The 16,966-nt window shown below is 45.6% G+C and overlaps 1 protein-coding gene across 1 annotated transcript; it reads left to right on the top strand.

The window, feature by feature from the left end:
* Positions 1-11,847: 11,847 nt before the first annotated feature.
* Positions 11,848-15,405, top strand: LOC127307387 (abscisic acid receptor PYL3). The gene is made up of 3 exons (XM_051338115.2): positions 11,848-12,191; positions 13,406-13,621; positions 14,842-15,405. Exons 1-3 carry the CDS (start codon positions 11,994-11,996, stop codon positions 15,055-15,057), a joined length of 630 nt encoding a protein of 209 aa, XP_051194075.1. The 5' UTR covers positions 11,848-11,993; the 3' UTR covers positions 15,058-15,405.
* Positions 15,406-16,966: the final 1,561 nt, after the last annotated feature.

The following is a 16,966-nucleotide window of genomic DNA, read 5'->3' as shown; positions in this document are numbered from 1 at the left end:
ATATCTAGACACCTTTTAGTGTATAGATGCATTCGAATTTGGAGTAGATAAGACCTTTAGTTCTCGTGAAATCGATTAGAAAGAAAGGATGTTGCTACCTAAATCGCCGTCACTGTGGCAGCATGATTAGCTCTCATACGCTATCCTGCATGGTTGGTTTTACTTTTCGGAGGAGATTAGCTTGCATTCATGGCTGGTGGCGTCATAGGACACTGTACTTGGACAACAACGGCACCGTCTAGCCTGTATCTTATCCAGAACATTATCACGCATCCGGTATGGCCGTATGGGTCACTCGAGATGATATACATATATCTCCAAAGTGTCCCCGCTCGAGGGATAAGGTTGTTTGAGCAAAAGAGACACTGCCTCCGCGCATGAGCACATGCATTAAGATTGCTCTCTGGCCTAAAATGCTTTGCTTCGCTTCACTGCCACTGATGTATCATGTATGTCATGTGGCTCCAAGTTAAGTTGGGTACTTTTCTTTCCTTGATAGTTGACCATGGCTGGTCCTAAGGGTCACTTTTTTGTAGAGAATGTTTTTTCTATTTGGTTGAGCTAATGAAATTGAAGTATTTCGTGCAAAGTATGTAATTATATATAACAGGCTGGAAGCAAAATGAGCCAGAAATGAATCTAAAATATTATAGAGAAAACTTGCATTGAAAATACGGTGCCAATGTATAACGTAGTACTCCCTCCGTCCCAAAAAATAAGACGCTGCCAAAACGTCTTATATTGCGGAGAAAATTACAAAAAACCACCACATATGGGGCAGACGTTTCAAAAAACCACCACTATACGAAATTGTTTCAAAAAACCACCACTCTACAGTTAACACGTTACAAATAACACTGATTTCACTCTGATGATGTTTTAATCGCCAAACTGACATGTGGGTCCCGCTGTCAGGCTAACGTGCTATGCACATTTTGCGGAAAAGACCTTGGAGTTTTTTTTTGTAAAATCTTGGGGACATCTGGGCTACTCTTTTTTTTAAAAAAAAATAGTTTACAAAAAATTGGAACGCTGCGTTGACCAAATTGGCTGGAAGGAGGCTCTTGGCTTGGATGCGCGTCCGCGCGTGAACGGCGGCGGCGGCCGTCTCGTGCTAGCCACGAACCCTTCCCGGCGTCCTCGAGAAAGAGGAGTACGTGCAGCGGTGGGCGGCCGTCCGCACTGCTGCAGCTCTCGAGCAACGCGAGCGATAGGAGGGGTCTTCCGCCGGCGGTCTGAGAAGGGGCTCGAGACAGCGCCGTCCCCGTGCTTGAGCTGGACGACGCCGTCGGCGCGGCGGCCCTGGACCCGGCCTCGACGGCTTCAGAACGACCTATCTATACCAGGCACGCGCACAATCTGCGCATGATGGTGCATCAGCGTGCCCTCACCGGTGGCGGCGCAATTGCAACCTACCGGAGCGGAGGAAGACGAGCACGGCGACAGCGGTAGAAAGTTTCCCGTGCCGATTCCTTTTCCAAGAAGGACCTCTGGTTCGGGGCGGAGCTAAATGACATGGTTGTTTGTCTCGGCGAGGTCTACAGAGACGGGAAGGAGCACGATGCCGACGGTGGCGCGCTCTGAATGCCGCTCGTGTTCTCGACGAACAGAGGAAGAAGAGAGCGGCGACTTGGGAGCGAGACGAGTCATGACTAGGAAGGTCAACGGCGCACGCGTCGAGCTGGGGCGGGTTGCGGCGAGGCCGGAGAAGCACCAGGCGGCGGTGCTACGCGTGAGCACCATGGTCAGCTCCTGGCCGGGGCTCGCGCTCGCCCCACCCGAACCATTCCCAGCCCTCGCCCGCTCTTGCTGGCGCTCGCCTCGCCCGCGCCCGCTCTTGCCGGAGAACCAGCCAAGCGGCACGCGGGGAACTCGCCGGCGACGCGCAGGGAACTCACAGGCGGCAGACGCGGACGAGGACGGCGAGGTGGCGGCAGCCATGCTCCGAGAGGCCACACGAGAGAGTGGGGAGCGGCGGCGTGCGCTCTGCACGGCGCAGCTGCTGGCGGCCGGCGGCCGTACAACGCCGGCAAGAACGGCCGGCGTGAGAAGCATGTGCTGAGAGAGAGGGCCCAGGAAGAAGACGTTGACCATGGAAATTTACAAAAAAACCCAGAACTAGAACCATCTTCTCTCTTGATCATTATTGACCGCCACCTCAGCCTGACAGCAGGACCCACATGTCAGTTTGGCGATTAAAACAACATCAAAGTGGAATCAGTGCTATTTGTAACGTGTTACCTGTAGAGTGGTGGTTTTTTGAAAAAAATTCATATAGTGGTGGCTTTTTGAAACGTCTGCCTGATATGTGGTGGTTTTTTGTAATTTTCTCTATATTGCGGGACAAAGTGAGTGTCAATAAATATGTTACACCGTTTTGTTGATATTACTCCTCAAGCTACTAAACTCGCAGCAATACTATCTTATACTTCATCGATACACACATCAAGAAAAACACTGGCGAGCAACATAATCCTAGTTGACTTTCACGGGTTTCACCTTATCCATCTATATGATTCACAACAACAGGTTAAAATGTGCACGATCAATGTCGCTGCTTACCTTACCACACTCACCTCCAAGGAGCATCACCTACGACGCCTTCATAGGGCCCGACGCCGAGCCATTCAGAGAGGGGGAGAGGTATGACCAATAATTGGTTTCTTCAGTTTTTAAGGCTCGCTTATTTGACTGCTAGACGTTGTTTCTAGATATACCTAGCCAGTTGGCATCGGAACACTATTTGATCTCAGCCACTCTACGCTGGGATCGACAACTTAATAATTTATTTGTTAGAGATTTCATGTATAATATGCATATGAATCCTATGACCAGAGGAGATCGAGAGAGACCTCAAGCTCTTCACCTCGATCATTCTTCATGCTGGTTCTGGAACGGCATGGATCACAATAAATAGACACATAAACGGTCCAGATATTCCGAACAAGAGTCCCTGAGATCCTAGAACTCGTTTTCACACTTGACAATACGCTAACATAGGGTAGTAAATACTACCCCGTTCTGAAATATAAGCCTTTTTAGAAAGTTAAACTAGCTTTCTAAAAGGCTTATATTTTGAAACGGTGGTAATACTTTTTTAGAGAGCTAAATTATAGCTTTCTAAAAGGCTTATATTTTTAAACGAGGGTAATAGTAACGTGGCATAGAAAGTACGACTTCTATGGATTAGGCTAAGGGTCTGTTTGGATCGTAGCCGGCCACTGCCAAGCCAAAATTTTGGCGTTCACTGCGGGCATGGGCGCTCGTTTGGATTGACGCCAACTTCTTAGATCCCTGCCAAAATTTTGGTTCGTGCGTTCATTTTTCAGCCAGCTCCTGGGCGAAACAACGACAGAAAAAAGCTTCGCCAAATAATTGGCGCGCCCCAATTTTGGTAAGGTTGACGCGGGCACCATCCAAACAGGCCCAATACTTCTGCACCGGTGCTCCACCCTTGGCAAAACTTTAGCCTTGATAAAAACAAGGATGGTGGAGATCTTCCTATACCCCTTCGTAAGCGAGGTTATGATCGCAAAATTAAAACATCTGACATATGCGTGCAGCCCCTGTAGTGGCCCGTATGGCTCGAGTTGTCTTGTACGAGTAATTTTTGTTGATGAACTGGCAGATCTGGAGCGGCCACGGTATCACCGGCGATGGCGGAGACGACCGGTGTGCGTAACACCCTTATTTAGCAGAATCCCTGCCAGCGTAGCAATTCCGTCGTCCAGCGGTGCTGTTATCGGATCCCAGCGGATGTGTACACCGCCAACAGGTTTGATGACCACGCAAGTACGATGTGGGGCGGTAGTTCGGTAGCTGGGATGGTTAGGAAGCTTCATATAGATACCGTATGTGTACAGACGGGTATACATGAGCTGCATATGGGTTTCAGCAGGCCTAAGATAAGGGAAAAGCCCGAATATAATCCCTCAACTTCGGTTAGGGAGGAGCACTGAAGCAGGGCTCTTAGGCTAAAGCACTGCTTTACAAAAGATCCCTCAACTTCGGTTAGGGAGGAGCAGTGAAGCAGGGCTCTTAGGCTAAAGCTCTTTTCTGTGTTGACACTAAGTGAGAGCTGATCCATGGTGAAGTCAGAAGAAGAGAATATCATGAAGGCTGGATCGGAGGATTAGCTAATGGAGGTTCAAGTCTTTGCACTGTTGAGGGGCTTGCTTGGTGTTACGGACTTCGCATCAGTGGTATGTAAGTGGTGGCGACAACACAGGTGAAGTTCGGAGTCTTACCTTTCAGGGTGAAAACCCAATGTCTGGCCTTAACTGGTTGTATCTGACAATGACCTTGTTGGATGCATTGTTTTGAGAGTGGGGACTATGTTCAGGATGAAAACCTAATACCTTTTGGCTGGGCGACGACAGTGCTGGTGCACTGTTTCCTTCTTGGAGGTGTCATTTTTGGAGAGTCTGTATTTCAGGTGTTGTCACAGTGGTGGTTGTATTGCTGTTGCTAGGTCTGGAATGTTGTAGTGGGATTTTTATTTCTTAGTTTTCTTTACTCTTTTTTGGCCGTGTGCATCCGTTCTGCCACTAGGGTGGGGCGTTGTTGCAGAGGCTGGGTGAAATTGATATCTTTTGATATTAATATATTTCCTTTATCGAAAAAATCTGCATAGACACACATATTTATCAATTAGGAACGAGGTTGGTTTTCTCTTTCGCCAAATCATGGTCTTGCTTGTATGCAGGCATTCATCTGATCTGTGACGGGTAATGTTCTCACGATACCTAAAAGAACAATCGATTTCATTATTGCAAATGATAATGCATCATACTACTTGAGTAGAGTATATTCAAGAATGATGTCTTGAAGGCCCTCATGCTTCACCTCGCGTCGACATGCAAAAGTAGTGCCTACCCGTTTGTCAAGCATTAGGTGAAGTGTAGCAGTTATTTGATTAATCAACGATGCGTTTTTTTTTTGCTTGGCTGTCTTGGTTACGCATGTTGATAGTTTTGGCTGATTTTGTAATCTTATGTTATTTTCTGTTGTCGCTTCGCTCGATGCAGACGTCGTGTGATTTTGAGTGAAACTTTTATTTTTGGCCATGTAGATAGGCATGTCCTTCGCTGGCGCTGGCGGTGGTGGCAGCGCCCAACCCGCCAAACGGTGGAGAGCAGTGGAGGCGGCACGTCCGGTGGCACATCTGAGCGGGGAGATGCGACAGCGGGCGAGCTTGGCGCGGCGGAGAAGGCAGCAAGGCGACGGGATGCGGGACGCCAGCGGTTGGGTGGCGGCGGCGTGGGCCCGATCTGGGCCTAGAGGGCCTGGCTGTTCTGCTTCGGACCATGCAGCGCAGCCGAGTTCCTGGCCGGGGTTCGCAACTGCTGCTAAGTCTTCTTCTCTGCAGTTGCCATGGGCTTGGCGGCGTCGGCTTAGCGAGGCATACATCCTTCGTCGTCGTCGGGCGGCGGATGGTGGCGTGGGGGCATGTTCGTCCGCGTCGAAGAATAAAGGTGGCGGTTCTAGGATTCTTCTCAGACCAAGTTTGAAGATCTGTTGAATGCTTGTTCCAACCACTCTGGGTGGATTGTCGTGTTCTGGAAGGCCCTATCGGTGAAATTCATTGTGCGAATAATGCCTGAAGATTGCTGGATTGGGTGGTTTCGGTCGTGCGCATCCATGTTTTTTATCTGGCCGTTTGGTTTCAGAGGGGGCGCTTCGAAGCTCTGCTGGCTGTTAATATCATGGAGCTCGTTTTCTTTCCATGGTGCTAGCGGAGAAGGTCATTAAGCCGAGATCGGTTGAATAGCTATGATGGTCGGATCTTGGTGCTGAGGTGGAATTGGCTTGGCGATTCGTGACATGTAACAACGTCTGGTATGTGGGGGTGACTGCACAGGAGAAGTTCAGAGTCTTATCTTTCAGGGTGAAATCTATGGTCTGGCCTTAATTGATTGTGCCTGACAATGTTCAGAAGGCATTGTTTTGAGAGAGTTGACTTTCTTCAGGGTGAAAACCTAAGATCTATGATCGGGCGACGACAATATTTGTGCATTGTTTCCTTCCTGGAGGCGCCGCTTATGGAGAAGCTGAGTTTCTGGTGTTGTTTTGGTGGTGTTAGTGTTGCTGTTTCAAGTAATAGATCTCTGTAGCGGGACCTTTATTTTTTGTAATTCTTTTTTTTGCTATGTGCATCCTTTATGATATTAGGGCATGATGTTGTTGCAGAGGCTGGATATAATAAGTATCTTCACGATATTAATATATGCTCTTTATCGAAAAAAGATAAGCATGTCTTAGATAAGTCTTAACACTGTCACCCGCTGAAGGAACGGGATCGATATACATGTGAACTATGAACAAACTTGCTAGATTTGTTTTAATAAAACGACCCACACAAAAAGGGGTTCTAGTTAGGCGCAATCAAAGCCACAGGGGCTTTGAGATGGATTATTTGTGAAGTTTTATTTTAACTTACCATTTACTTTGTAGTTATTAGTATCGAGTTGATACTGATTATACCCATCTTTACCAACGATCACTAGTGGAAAACGGGGCTTCAGTCCCGGTTCATTTGGACCATCAATCCCGGTTTTAAAAATCGGGACCAAACAGGCGGGACTAAAGGGGCCCGAGGCCTAACACGGTCTGACGTACCCTGCTGCAGCCTCTTTAGTCCCAGTTTGTATTACAAACCGGACCAAAGACCCTAAACGGACCAGGACCAATGGGTGGGATCCACACGGAGCGAACAGAGACCAATGCCCACCATTGGTCCCGGTTTGCTTTAAAACCGTTACTATTGCTTCCAGGGTTTTGGACAAAAGACCTCTTCTCTGCTAGTGGATATAATGTCAAAAGGTAGTGGAGACACCGAGGATGCCCCGCCAAGGCGACCATCACCAAGTAACACACATATTGCAAAAAAAAGTTATCCTGAAGCGACGCCTCCAGAAGTGCACAGGGACCACGATCAAACCACAAAGTAAGATTATAGATTTTCACAGCGGAGAAGGTCCGAACAATTCTTGATCAATGCTTTTCAACAAGAAAACGGCTAGGTGCTAGGTGCGACCAATAATGGCTCGGATAAACCAAATGCAGTGAGCGAATCTAATGACATGTAAATAATGATACAGTATAGAAAGATGACGACACAGATTTATCTCCTGTAAAGAGTGCCTTTTATTGAACTCAAAGGTTCACTTGCTTCAAGGTGAGGACGTTGATAACTTCATGTTTTGATCTGACAACTTGGACGAGCTCACGAAATACAAATTTTCAAACATAGGATGTTACACCCACCGTTCCAGTGGCTCCTCCTTCTCTCACCACTCACATTATACACGCACAACCATAAATCCAGAGATGACCCAGCCACTACTAACTTCAGCTTATATGCAGTCATAGAGGCTGAAAGCCGAGCACGGCTGGTCAAAGTAACATCATAACCCGTGAGGCCTGAGTGCTACGTATATCCATTCCGATAGCAAAGCATTATTTGCGTCAGACATCCACGTCCACACACAAAGAATACTTGCACGATGAAGAAGCGGGCAGGGCAGATTAGATAAAGGCGTGGTTGTTGCTGAAATTGGCCAAGCAGCACATGCTCCTGTGCCCAAACAACATGACGGGGAGGGCAGCTTCACATGCTGACATGCATATGTGCTGTTGCAAGTTGCGGCCTAGAAAAACGGCTTCACAGGACTCATAGGGACAGGATGAGCTTCTTCGCTTTTGTATCAATTTTTTATTGTTGTTCTATTACTACCTTCAACCTAATTAATTAGGGTAGCCAAATACTATGTCCAATATAAGTACTCCCTCCGGTTCAGTTTATAAGACGCGTACGTCGTTTAAGAAAAACTTTGACTATATATTTTGCCAACAAAAATGAGATATATGCTACAAAAGTTATACCGTTGGATTCATATTCAAGAGAAGGTTCTAACGATATAATTTTTTTGACATATAATTCATATTTTATTAACTAAATTAATGGTCAAAGTTTTCTTAATCTACGTGCGTGCCTTATAAACTGAACCGGAGGGAGTAATTAAATATACTCTTTATGTTGCGTCAAGTAACTTTGTTCACAGAAAGTAATATACCTTTTTAGGAAGGGTGAGCATCTCCAGTCGCGTCCCCCAAACCGTCCCCCAAACCGCGCCGGATCGAGCGTTTTGGGGACGTGTTTTGTTCGTGCCGCGTTTGGGGGACGTCGCTCCCCAGCCGCGTCCCCCAAACGCCGCCCCCAAACATTAAAAGTACTTTTTTTGGCTAGAAAAAAACTATTTACTAATATTCAAATCGGTTGAACATAAACAAATTATATATAAAACTTCGGAAAAATATAATTAAATACATATAAACTATCTACTTCTTCTTCTTCGCTGATGGCCCCGCCTCGTCGTCGTCATCGCGGTGGTGCTTCCTGCTCGCCACCTCTTCCGAAGAGGCGGTGTCGGCGCCCGACGCGTCGGAGTCCTCCTCGTCGTCGGCGGTGAACGTCGGCTGCGCCTTTGCCTTTGCCTTTGCCTTGGCCTTGGCCTTGGCCTTGGCGGCCTTGGCGGCCTTGGCGGCCTTGGCCTTGGCCGCCTTGGCCTTGGCCGCCTTCGCCTTCGCACGGGCCACCGCCGCCGCCGCGTCCTCGCTCTCTTCTTCCTCCGCGTCCTCCTCCCAGCCCAGCCATTCCTCCTCGCTGTCAACTGGCGGCGGGGAATCGTCGCCGCTGCTCGGCGTCCTGGCTCTCTCCCACCAATGGCGCCAGCCAGCAGGCTTTCCCTCGCTGGAGGTGTCAGACGGGAGCTGGGAGATGTAGCTCATCGTCGCTGGAGGTGTCGGATGGAGGCTTGGATGAATGGTGGCGTACGTACGGGTCTTATTGAGCGCGGATGAACGGCGGCGCAGAAGTCGAAGAGAGCAACGGTTGCTCTTCCGAGGAGTCGGCGCTCCATTCCGGCGGGGTTGGCGCGTCGTCGACGCGGTTGCCAATGCGACGGTTCCGCTTCCTGGCAACTGCACCGTCGCTACGTATGTGGCGGTTGAGCGTCCGAGCCGCTGACGAGTCGGCCCCGCGCCTCCTCGCCTCTCATTTCGTTGTGTCCGGCGTCCCCGGTGCGTCCCCTGTGGGACGGGGACGGGCTCGGGACGCCGGACACCGTATCGGGCCGCGCCGGACAAAAAAGGCCTTTGGGGCGAGCGGCTGGGAACGTTTTTTTGTCCGGCGCGCCCCAAATCGCTTTGGGGGACGGTTTGGGGGACGCGACTGGAGATGCTCTTAATACTACCTCCATCCCAAGGAATATGGCGCACGCGTATTCTAAGACGAACTTTGACCATAAAAATTAAGCAATAAAATCTTGATTATATTATATGTAATTAGTATCGTTGAATTCATATTGAAAAGCATTTCTAATGATGCTAATTTCATACAAACAAGTTTTATACATTTGAAGTAATTCTTGGTCAAACAAAAAAACACGTAAAATGAGGGCGCCTTATTCCTTGAATCGGAGGGAGTAGTAAGTGTCGGGGATTCAGTTTAAATTTATATTAAAACCCTGACAAATATTATGAATCAGAAGAAGTAGTTAACTTGTCACCTCAAATTAAATTGGCCGACCTCTGTTTATCCTCCCATGTCATGATATGATTTCAGCGATGGAGCCGGTTCCTGTGAGGGTTTCAACCAGCGTTCAATGTGCCATTACATACTAGTAGTAGAGAATCAGAGGCGGAGATAGGAAAATAACCTTGTGTTGCCAGCTTAATGTTATGTTGTTAAATACATGTATTTGTATAAATTTTTAATACTTTTTTGCACACTTTCAGCTTATGTTGTTGAAAAGCTGTGTAGTCATTTGACTACCCAGCCTAAGTGTGGCTCCGCCACTGAGAATAATCGTCGTCGTAATAATAGGTCTAGATGTGTTGAATCCATCAAATAAGTTGTTGCGTTCAGTCTAGATCTACCACATTTGTTTCCCACCGTTAATTCATACATGCCAATCAGACTTACATGTCGGCGCGAGGGTTATGCAGTACCGGCCGGGAGTAACTAGAACCCAAAAAATGTTAGAGCATAATGGCAATACAAGCGTCAGGACAATGATTGTACATGTATTCACCTTCCCGTGGTGTATTCTCAAAAACATGGTTCTACATGTACTATAAAAGTCAATCGTAATGGGACCACCACCCAAATTGTTTTTTATTTATTTTCTCAAACCATAGATATGATTCCAATTGTTGCATGTTACCCCTCCTAAGGTCATGATATTTCTTGCGTGCAGAAGCAACCCATTCATTGTTAAGTTTAGAATTCACCTAGATTCCGAAATAAAAAAAACATAGAAAATGGGATACAAGTTAGTAAACCAATAGAGATGACTAACCATGTGCGTTACTTATTTCCACATGGTTAGAGACATAAGTTATCCATTCAAACTATAATTTTAACAACATTATGTTATTTAAATAATTTCATCCCGTTGATTTTTGATGTTTCATTCTATATAATGTAGTGTCCTTATATGAAGTAATTACTATAGGATTGTATCGGCCACAAGCAAGGCTATAAAGTGAAAAAAGCAGACTTTAGAACCTAAGTAAATACAAAATGAGTCAAAATTGGTCAATACATATGGTGCCCCTTGATAACTTTTCTTTCAAAAAAACTACACATCTCATGTATGTATTACATGATATTTCTGATAAAAAAAATAAGTTTAAAAGTTTTGGGCGAATCATTCTCCCTCTTAGTGTTTCACCTAAAACTATTGCCTAAAGTTCATGCAACAATAAAACGAAATAATACATGTAAAGTAACTAGAAAAGGCCAAAGAAAATAAATAAAAATAAAAAATCATCCCGTGATATCATGGGCTATCCATCAATTGCCGATCTTCATGAAAGAAACAAATCTGCTCTTAAAGCAAAAACTTACTTACTTGTAAAATCAGATAATACTTGCAAATGATGTTTTTGACATGCAACACTTTTCAGTCTTACATCAAGATAATATAAATATCACACTCATAACTTGTATGTGTATCTCACCCGTGTCTCTGGATAATAAAAAGCAATCCAAGCGAGCTGCGATGTTTTTGTTAGCTCACATACCTCTTCCCATGCCCTTTTGTTCTACTTGAAACTATTGATATAAAAATTGTATGTGACTTCATCACGGGACGATAAAATTTATATTCCGCAAATTGTTTGCAATATTTCCCATAGCACCTTAATCATCCGGTTCATGTAAACTGGTAAAGTCATGGGAAAAAAAACTTTGGCAAGAGTTTTGACTTTGTAATATATTTCATAACTGGAATAACTAAGTAAGTTGTAAGATTATGTCCGACTAAAAATAAGATGATAACTGATCTACAAAATCTTAGATAACGCATGTCTGATGTTTGGACGATGAACTAGTACCATGTATATAGATGTTAGGCTAGCCTAACATCATGTTTCTTTTTCCCTACTTTTTTTCAAGAAGACATTGGCCATATTTCGGATAGAAAAGAACAGTCTTTATATGCTTTCAACTTCCAAAGCAAAACAGACAAAAGGAAAGATATCCTCTCATGTCATGGGTGATGGGTCCATCCATCAGTTCACAAACTAACCCTGAGAAGCTACCATGGAAAGGGAAATCATCATTCTAGGGGCCATCATCATTCTAGGGGCCTATACAGAAATCACACAACGTAGAAGGGCCTCTCCGCAAGTGCCCAATCGCATAACAGCCACACCTGAGCCTGCGGCGTGAGTGCCATCGACGGGTCGTCGTCTCCTCTCCCTCTCGCCCAACACGAGACATTAACAAAACAAGCAAAGCAAAACCCCACTCCGCTCCTCCTCCTCCTCTGCTTTTACCGCGTCGTCTTCGCGCGGTGAAGGTCGGGGAGATCGATCAGGAGACTCTCTCTTATTCCCAGGCCGTGCCTGCGGAGGTCGGGAGCATAGCTGGGTTTTCTGATCGACCGCTGCTTGAGTCGGGCGTCGTCGGCCGGCCTGTGGTGGCGATGGTTGAGATGGACGGAGCCGTGGGAGTCGGAGTCGGAGGAGGAGTGGAGGCGGCGCGGCGGTGGCGGCTTGCGGACGAGCGGTGCGACCTGCGGGCCATGGAATCGGAGTACGTCCGGAGGTTCCACCGGCACGAGCCCTGCGACCACCAGTGCTCATCCGCCGTCGCCAAGCACATCAAGGCCCCCGTCCACCTCGTAAGCAGTCGCCTCTCCCATCCTCCTCGACCCCCTCGCTGATCTCCTCTCTTGCCGTTGGCGTCCCCCTGTTTCTTGGGAGAGCAGGCCAAGGCGTTTCTTGCGCTGCTAGCTGTTTCTTAATTTGGTTGTCCTCTCGAGCGCTGATAGTGATTAGAAAAGTTGGGAACAATCATTACTTGCTTGGACCGACTCTGCAATTGGGCATATCGAAGCTTGATTGGAGTCTACCTTGAACCAGCTCTGTTTTCGTTTGTATCGGGAGAGAGACCAATTGGTCGTGTAAATTACTAAATTAGTTGATAGAAACAATTCAGCATCGTGGAAGGATTTCTGTTTTCTCACAACAACAGCAACAACAGGTAGTACCTGCTATTTTGTTGAGCTGTTTCCAAATTGGCCTGCCTACATCGCTCGCTGTACAGCAACAAGAACAGGAGACCACCCGATGATTGATCGCAATGATAGCCACACACAAAACTACGCGGATTTTTAATTCGCCTTTTCGTAGTACCCTCATTGATCTCACGTGGAGAGATGCTTCGCCCACCTCGAGATCCCGGCTAAATGTACTTTCTCGACATTATTATTGGATTTCAAGGTCCTGTTCTGCACCGGCCTGTGTACTCTGTTAATTAAGCCTCCAAAGGCTCCGCCTTTATTCTGCAAAGTAATCGGTAGGGCTGGTGGAGATATGCTTCACTTGGACTCCACTCTTTTGGATATGTATTTACTACTACTTGTCAGGAGACCGGATGCAATCTCGTGATATTTTTTTATACGCATGAATTATGCGATGCCTGTGATGCGTAGAGCTGATAAAATAGCTGAAGCAACATAGGCAATCATTAGTGATCGGCATATGCTTCCAGGATGCCTCGTTAATTCTACTAAGTTTTAAGCATGTCCATGTCGTGCATCGCACTCTCTAGGCTCTTGCCTCCCATCTTGAATTGTGTGTCTCCAATCAAAGGAGCTGTCTTGTTCATGACATTGCACCCTCTTTTCTGTTTGCTTCTGACAATTTCTTGTTTTTTCTAGTACTGTTTATTGATAGGACAGTCTGAGTTATCCACTACAGTTAGGGTCCTTACGCAGAAAACTTTATATGAACGACTTATGTGCGACAAATTCTGCTTCTCTAAAGTATACTTTATGTGTATGGTCAATTGGTCGCTGATGAAGTAATTTTCTATGTGGGCTTTCACTGGCAGGTTTGGTCTCTGGTTAGGCGGTTTGATCAGCCACAGCTTTTCAAGCCCTTCGTAAGTCGTTGCGAAATGAAGGGAAACATTGAAATTGGGAGTGTGAGGGAGGTGAATGTTAAGTCCGGCCTTCCTGCCACCAGAAGCACCGAGAGGCTGGAGCTGTTAGATGACAATGAGCACATACTCAGTGTAAAGTTTGTCGGAGGAGACCATAGGCTCAAGGTATGTATCCATCCTGATCAGCTACTAATCACACATTCAAATTATTATTCTTTGGATGATGCTTGGTTGTGTGGAGCAAACATGTGAATCTTCAGAATTGACTGTTGAATTTCCCCATCAGCATGAACTGCGTATATAATCCTTGTGGCGAAGAGACCAGATGTATTATGCCTCTCAAAAGTCTTTATCGTCAACTTTATAACTTAATATGCATGGTTTACACCGATTTGTAGTAAACTTGATTGTGCAATTTTGCTTGATGCAGAGAGACTATTAATTTCTCTATTAGGAGAACATATCTTATCCCTGAAGCTACTTCATTTTTTAATAGAATTGCATTCTAGCCATTCATCACTGAGAGCTTATCTCAAACGGGTGTGCTACAGGGTGAGCTGTCATCTAATGAGATGATCGCAATAATATAACCCAAGATAAACATGGTAGTGGGTAGGTGAATCCCTTTCTAATTCTAGTTCATTGCATGTCTGAACTGAGTGCACATGACGGACTGATTCCATCGAGTAGAATATAGACATATTCCTTCTTTCCAAAAGTTAAAAAATAATGTTTCCCTCTTGGATACATTGTTCCTGCACCCGTAAAAAGACTAACAGTGGAAACAATAGACTGTAGGTGCATATCGTATCTGTTCTGTCCTGCTATATTACAGTAGACAGGAATTTGTGCATGCACAATTATCACTAATCCTCGCGTTAATACACACAGATGCGCCAACACAATGCAACCTCTCATTTGAGATGTTTTTGCTCTCGTCCTGAATCCATCCTGTTGTCTCTTCCCACGGGATTTTCAGGAGACAACTTCCACGCATTCCTGTCGTCTAATTAGCAGAAAACACGAATCGGTTGTTGCTATATGATTTTTGTATGTTCTTAACTATTTTGGCAATAATACTACAGTATGGTCCTGGTTTCCATCCTTTGACCTTACATGCCAAATTAGTTGCATCAAGATCTATCACTCATTTGTGGTGGTCCATCCACTTGTTTTCCTCAGCCACAAGTGGCTTTGGTCACATGCAATGTTTCTGGATAATTTAACACATTTACTCCCTCCGGTTCATATTAATTGACTCTAATATGAATGTATCTAGACACATTTTAGTTCTAGATACACCCATATTGGAGTTAATTAATATGAATCGGAGGGAGTACATGATTTCTAAGTAGAAGTTAACTGAATCTCATGTGATTTTGCAGAACTACTCATCCATTCTGACGGTGCACCCTGAGGTGATCGAGGGCCGGCCTGGAACCCTGGTGATCGAGTCCTTCGTAGTGGACGTCCCTGAGGGCAACACCAAGGACGAGACGTGCTACTTCGTTGAGGCCCTCATCAAATGCAACCTCAAGTCGCTCGCCGAGGTGTCGGAGCGCCTTGTCATCAAGGATCAAACCGAGCTACTTGACCGGTGATAGTTGATATCGATTTCGACCAAAATTGCATATCCTTAGAATGTGCAGAGCAATTTCTCCAATGGAGCCCCTCTAGGTTCTTGGATCATGAAAAAAAGATTGTGATGTGTCCAAGAGAGAATTATGTTCCGTTTCCTCATCAATCTTTTTTCTGTCGCCGTTCTATCTTCTCCTTGTACGCCGGGAGGAGGTTAAAAAGAATGGCACGATTGTGTGTTATTGTAGCCATGGAGTAAACATGAAAATGTTTAGAACTGCAAGGTCCTGAACGCCTCATTCTTGAGTCTCATGGGCTCTTTGTAAGTAGATTCGCTTTAGTTTGCTGAATGATAGCTCTCTTTAGGTGCATGTGGGTGGGTGTCTGTCTGGGTTGTGTACATACCGATCTACCCTTTGTAAACTTAATTCTCCAGATAAATACTTCGAACGGTAGATGATGCGATCCTACCTAAGGTGCTAGAAATATTGGAGTTAACCTTCTCAGATCATCATTAGTGTCGCATGTCTTCAAAGAGTACAGGGCACCATACAAATCTTCAGTGTTTAACTCTCATATAGCTTACAAATTGAGGTCAACGGCAGAAATCTGTGATTAGTGATTTAATGTCATGCATCTACTAAAGGAAAACAGCGAAAGAAATCATGTTTCTTGTGGTCAATTTCCAGCCGCCTGACTACCATTATGACGAGTGCATTTCCATGTTTCACTCAATTAAGCCTTTTAGGGCAGCAAAGTTTGACACTGATGCACAAATGGGGAATTCCCAAACAAGGAAATCCACGAGAGGGAACAACTTTTTCTGCGCGAGAAACTGCAGAAAAGGGAGAGCCACCATTCGTGTGTCGCCAACCCTAGGCGACACATGCGGCTCTAGGCCGGTGGCCACCGCCCACATGCCTTCGCCCTGCCCCTTTTCGCCATTTTTCGATAAGGGGCGTTTTATTACTCAAAAAAGTTTTAAGCATTACACCTAGCCTCTGCATAACTAGGATGCACACAGCTGTTTAGTAGTCCAGTATCAAACAAAGGAGATAGGAAGAACGATGCAAAAAAGCCAACTACTATATAGCTCCATTGGCTTCAATCCTTCGACTATGCAGCCACCCATGTTGGAAAATAAACTCTCTAGCCGTGTTCTCCAACCGTGTAGATACTTCCATAAAGAGGTACCGATCTTCGAAACGCTGAAGTGGCAACCATGAACGGAGCAAATCTGTACACCGGTAAATAACCTGCATGTTAGAGGAATTTTTGTCATTAAAAACCTTGTCATTTATACATAGCCAAAGCGACCATGCTACCGCAATCGCTCCCACTCTGATAATAGTTTTGTACCTATGATCAACCCCATTTAGCCAATTGCCATAGATGTTTGCAATGCTACGAGGTGGATGTAAGGTAGACCCTATCTGAATGATTGACCATATAGATCTAGCAACCCGGCAACTGAAGAAAAGGTGTTTTATTGTCTCATCTTCGTGACAAAACACACATTTTTACAACCATGTCAGTTGCGTTTTACAAGGTTATATTTAGTAAGAATCACACCTCGACGAAGATACCATGCAAAGACCTTTGATTTAAGAGGTATCTTCATCTTCCAGATGTATTTATTATTTAAGACCGGTTGTGATGGGATACGCAGAGCGTTGTACATGGAGCTAACCGAGAATGCACCATTATTGGTTAGACTCCAACGGAATTCATCCGGCCCCTGAACCAAGTGAATTGAATCCAACAGCCGAAGCAGTTCGTTCCAAGCGACTAGCCGGGGACCGATGAGATCACGTCTGAACGTCATAGAGGGAGGGGAAGATTCCAACACCTTTTGCAAGGTATCCCCTTTATGACGAACAATATTGTACAAAGTTGGATACTGTTCGCGAAGAGTGGTTGTTCCCAACCACT

Source organism: Lolium perenne, chromosome 6 (genome assembly GCF_019359855.2).
Source record: "Lolium perenne isolate Kyuss_39 chromosome 6, Kyuss_2.0, whole genome shotgun sequence".
Lineage (NCBI taxonomy): Eukaryota > Viridiplantae > Streptophyta > Magnoliopsida > Poales > Poaceae > Lolium > Lolium perenne.
The sequence above is the reverse complement of the archived record's forward strand: the minus strand, read 5'-3'. Positions and strand labels throughout refer to the sequence as shown.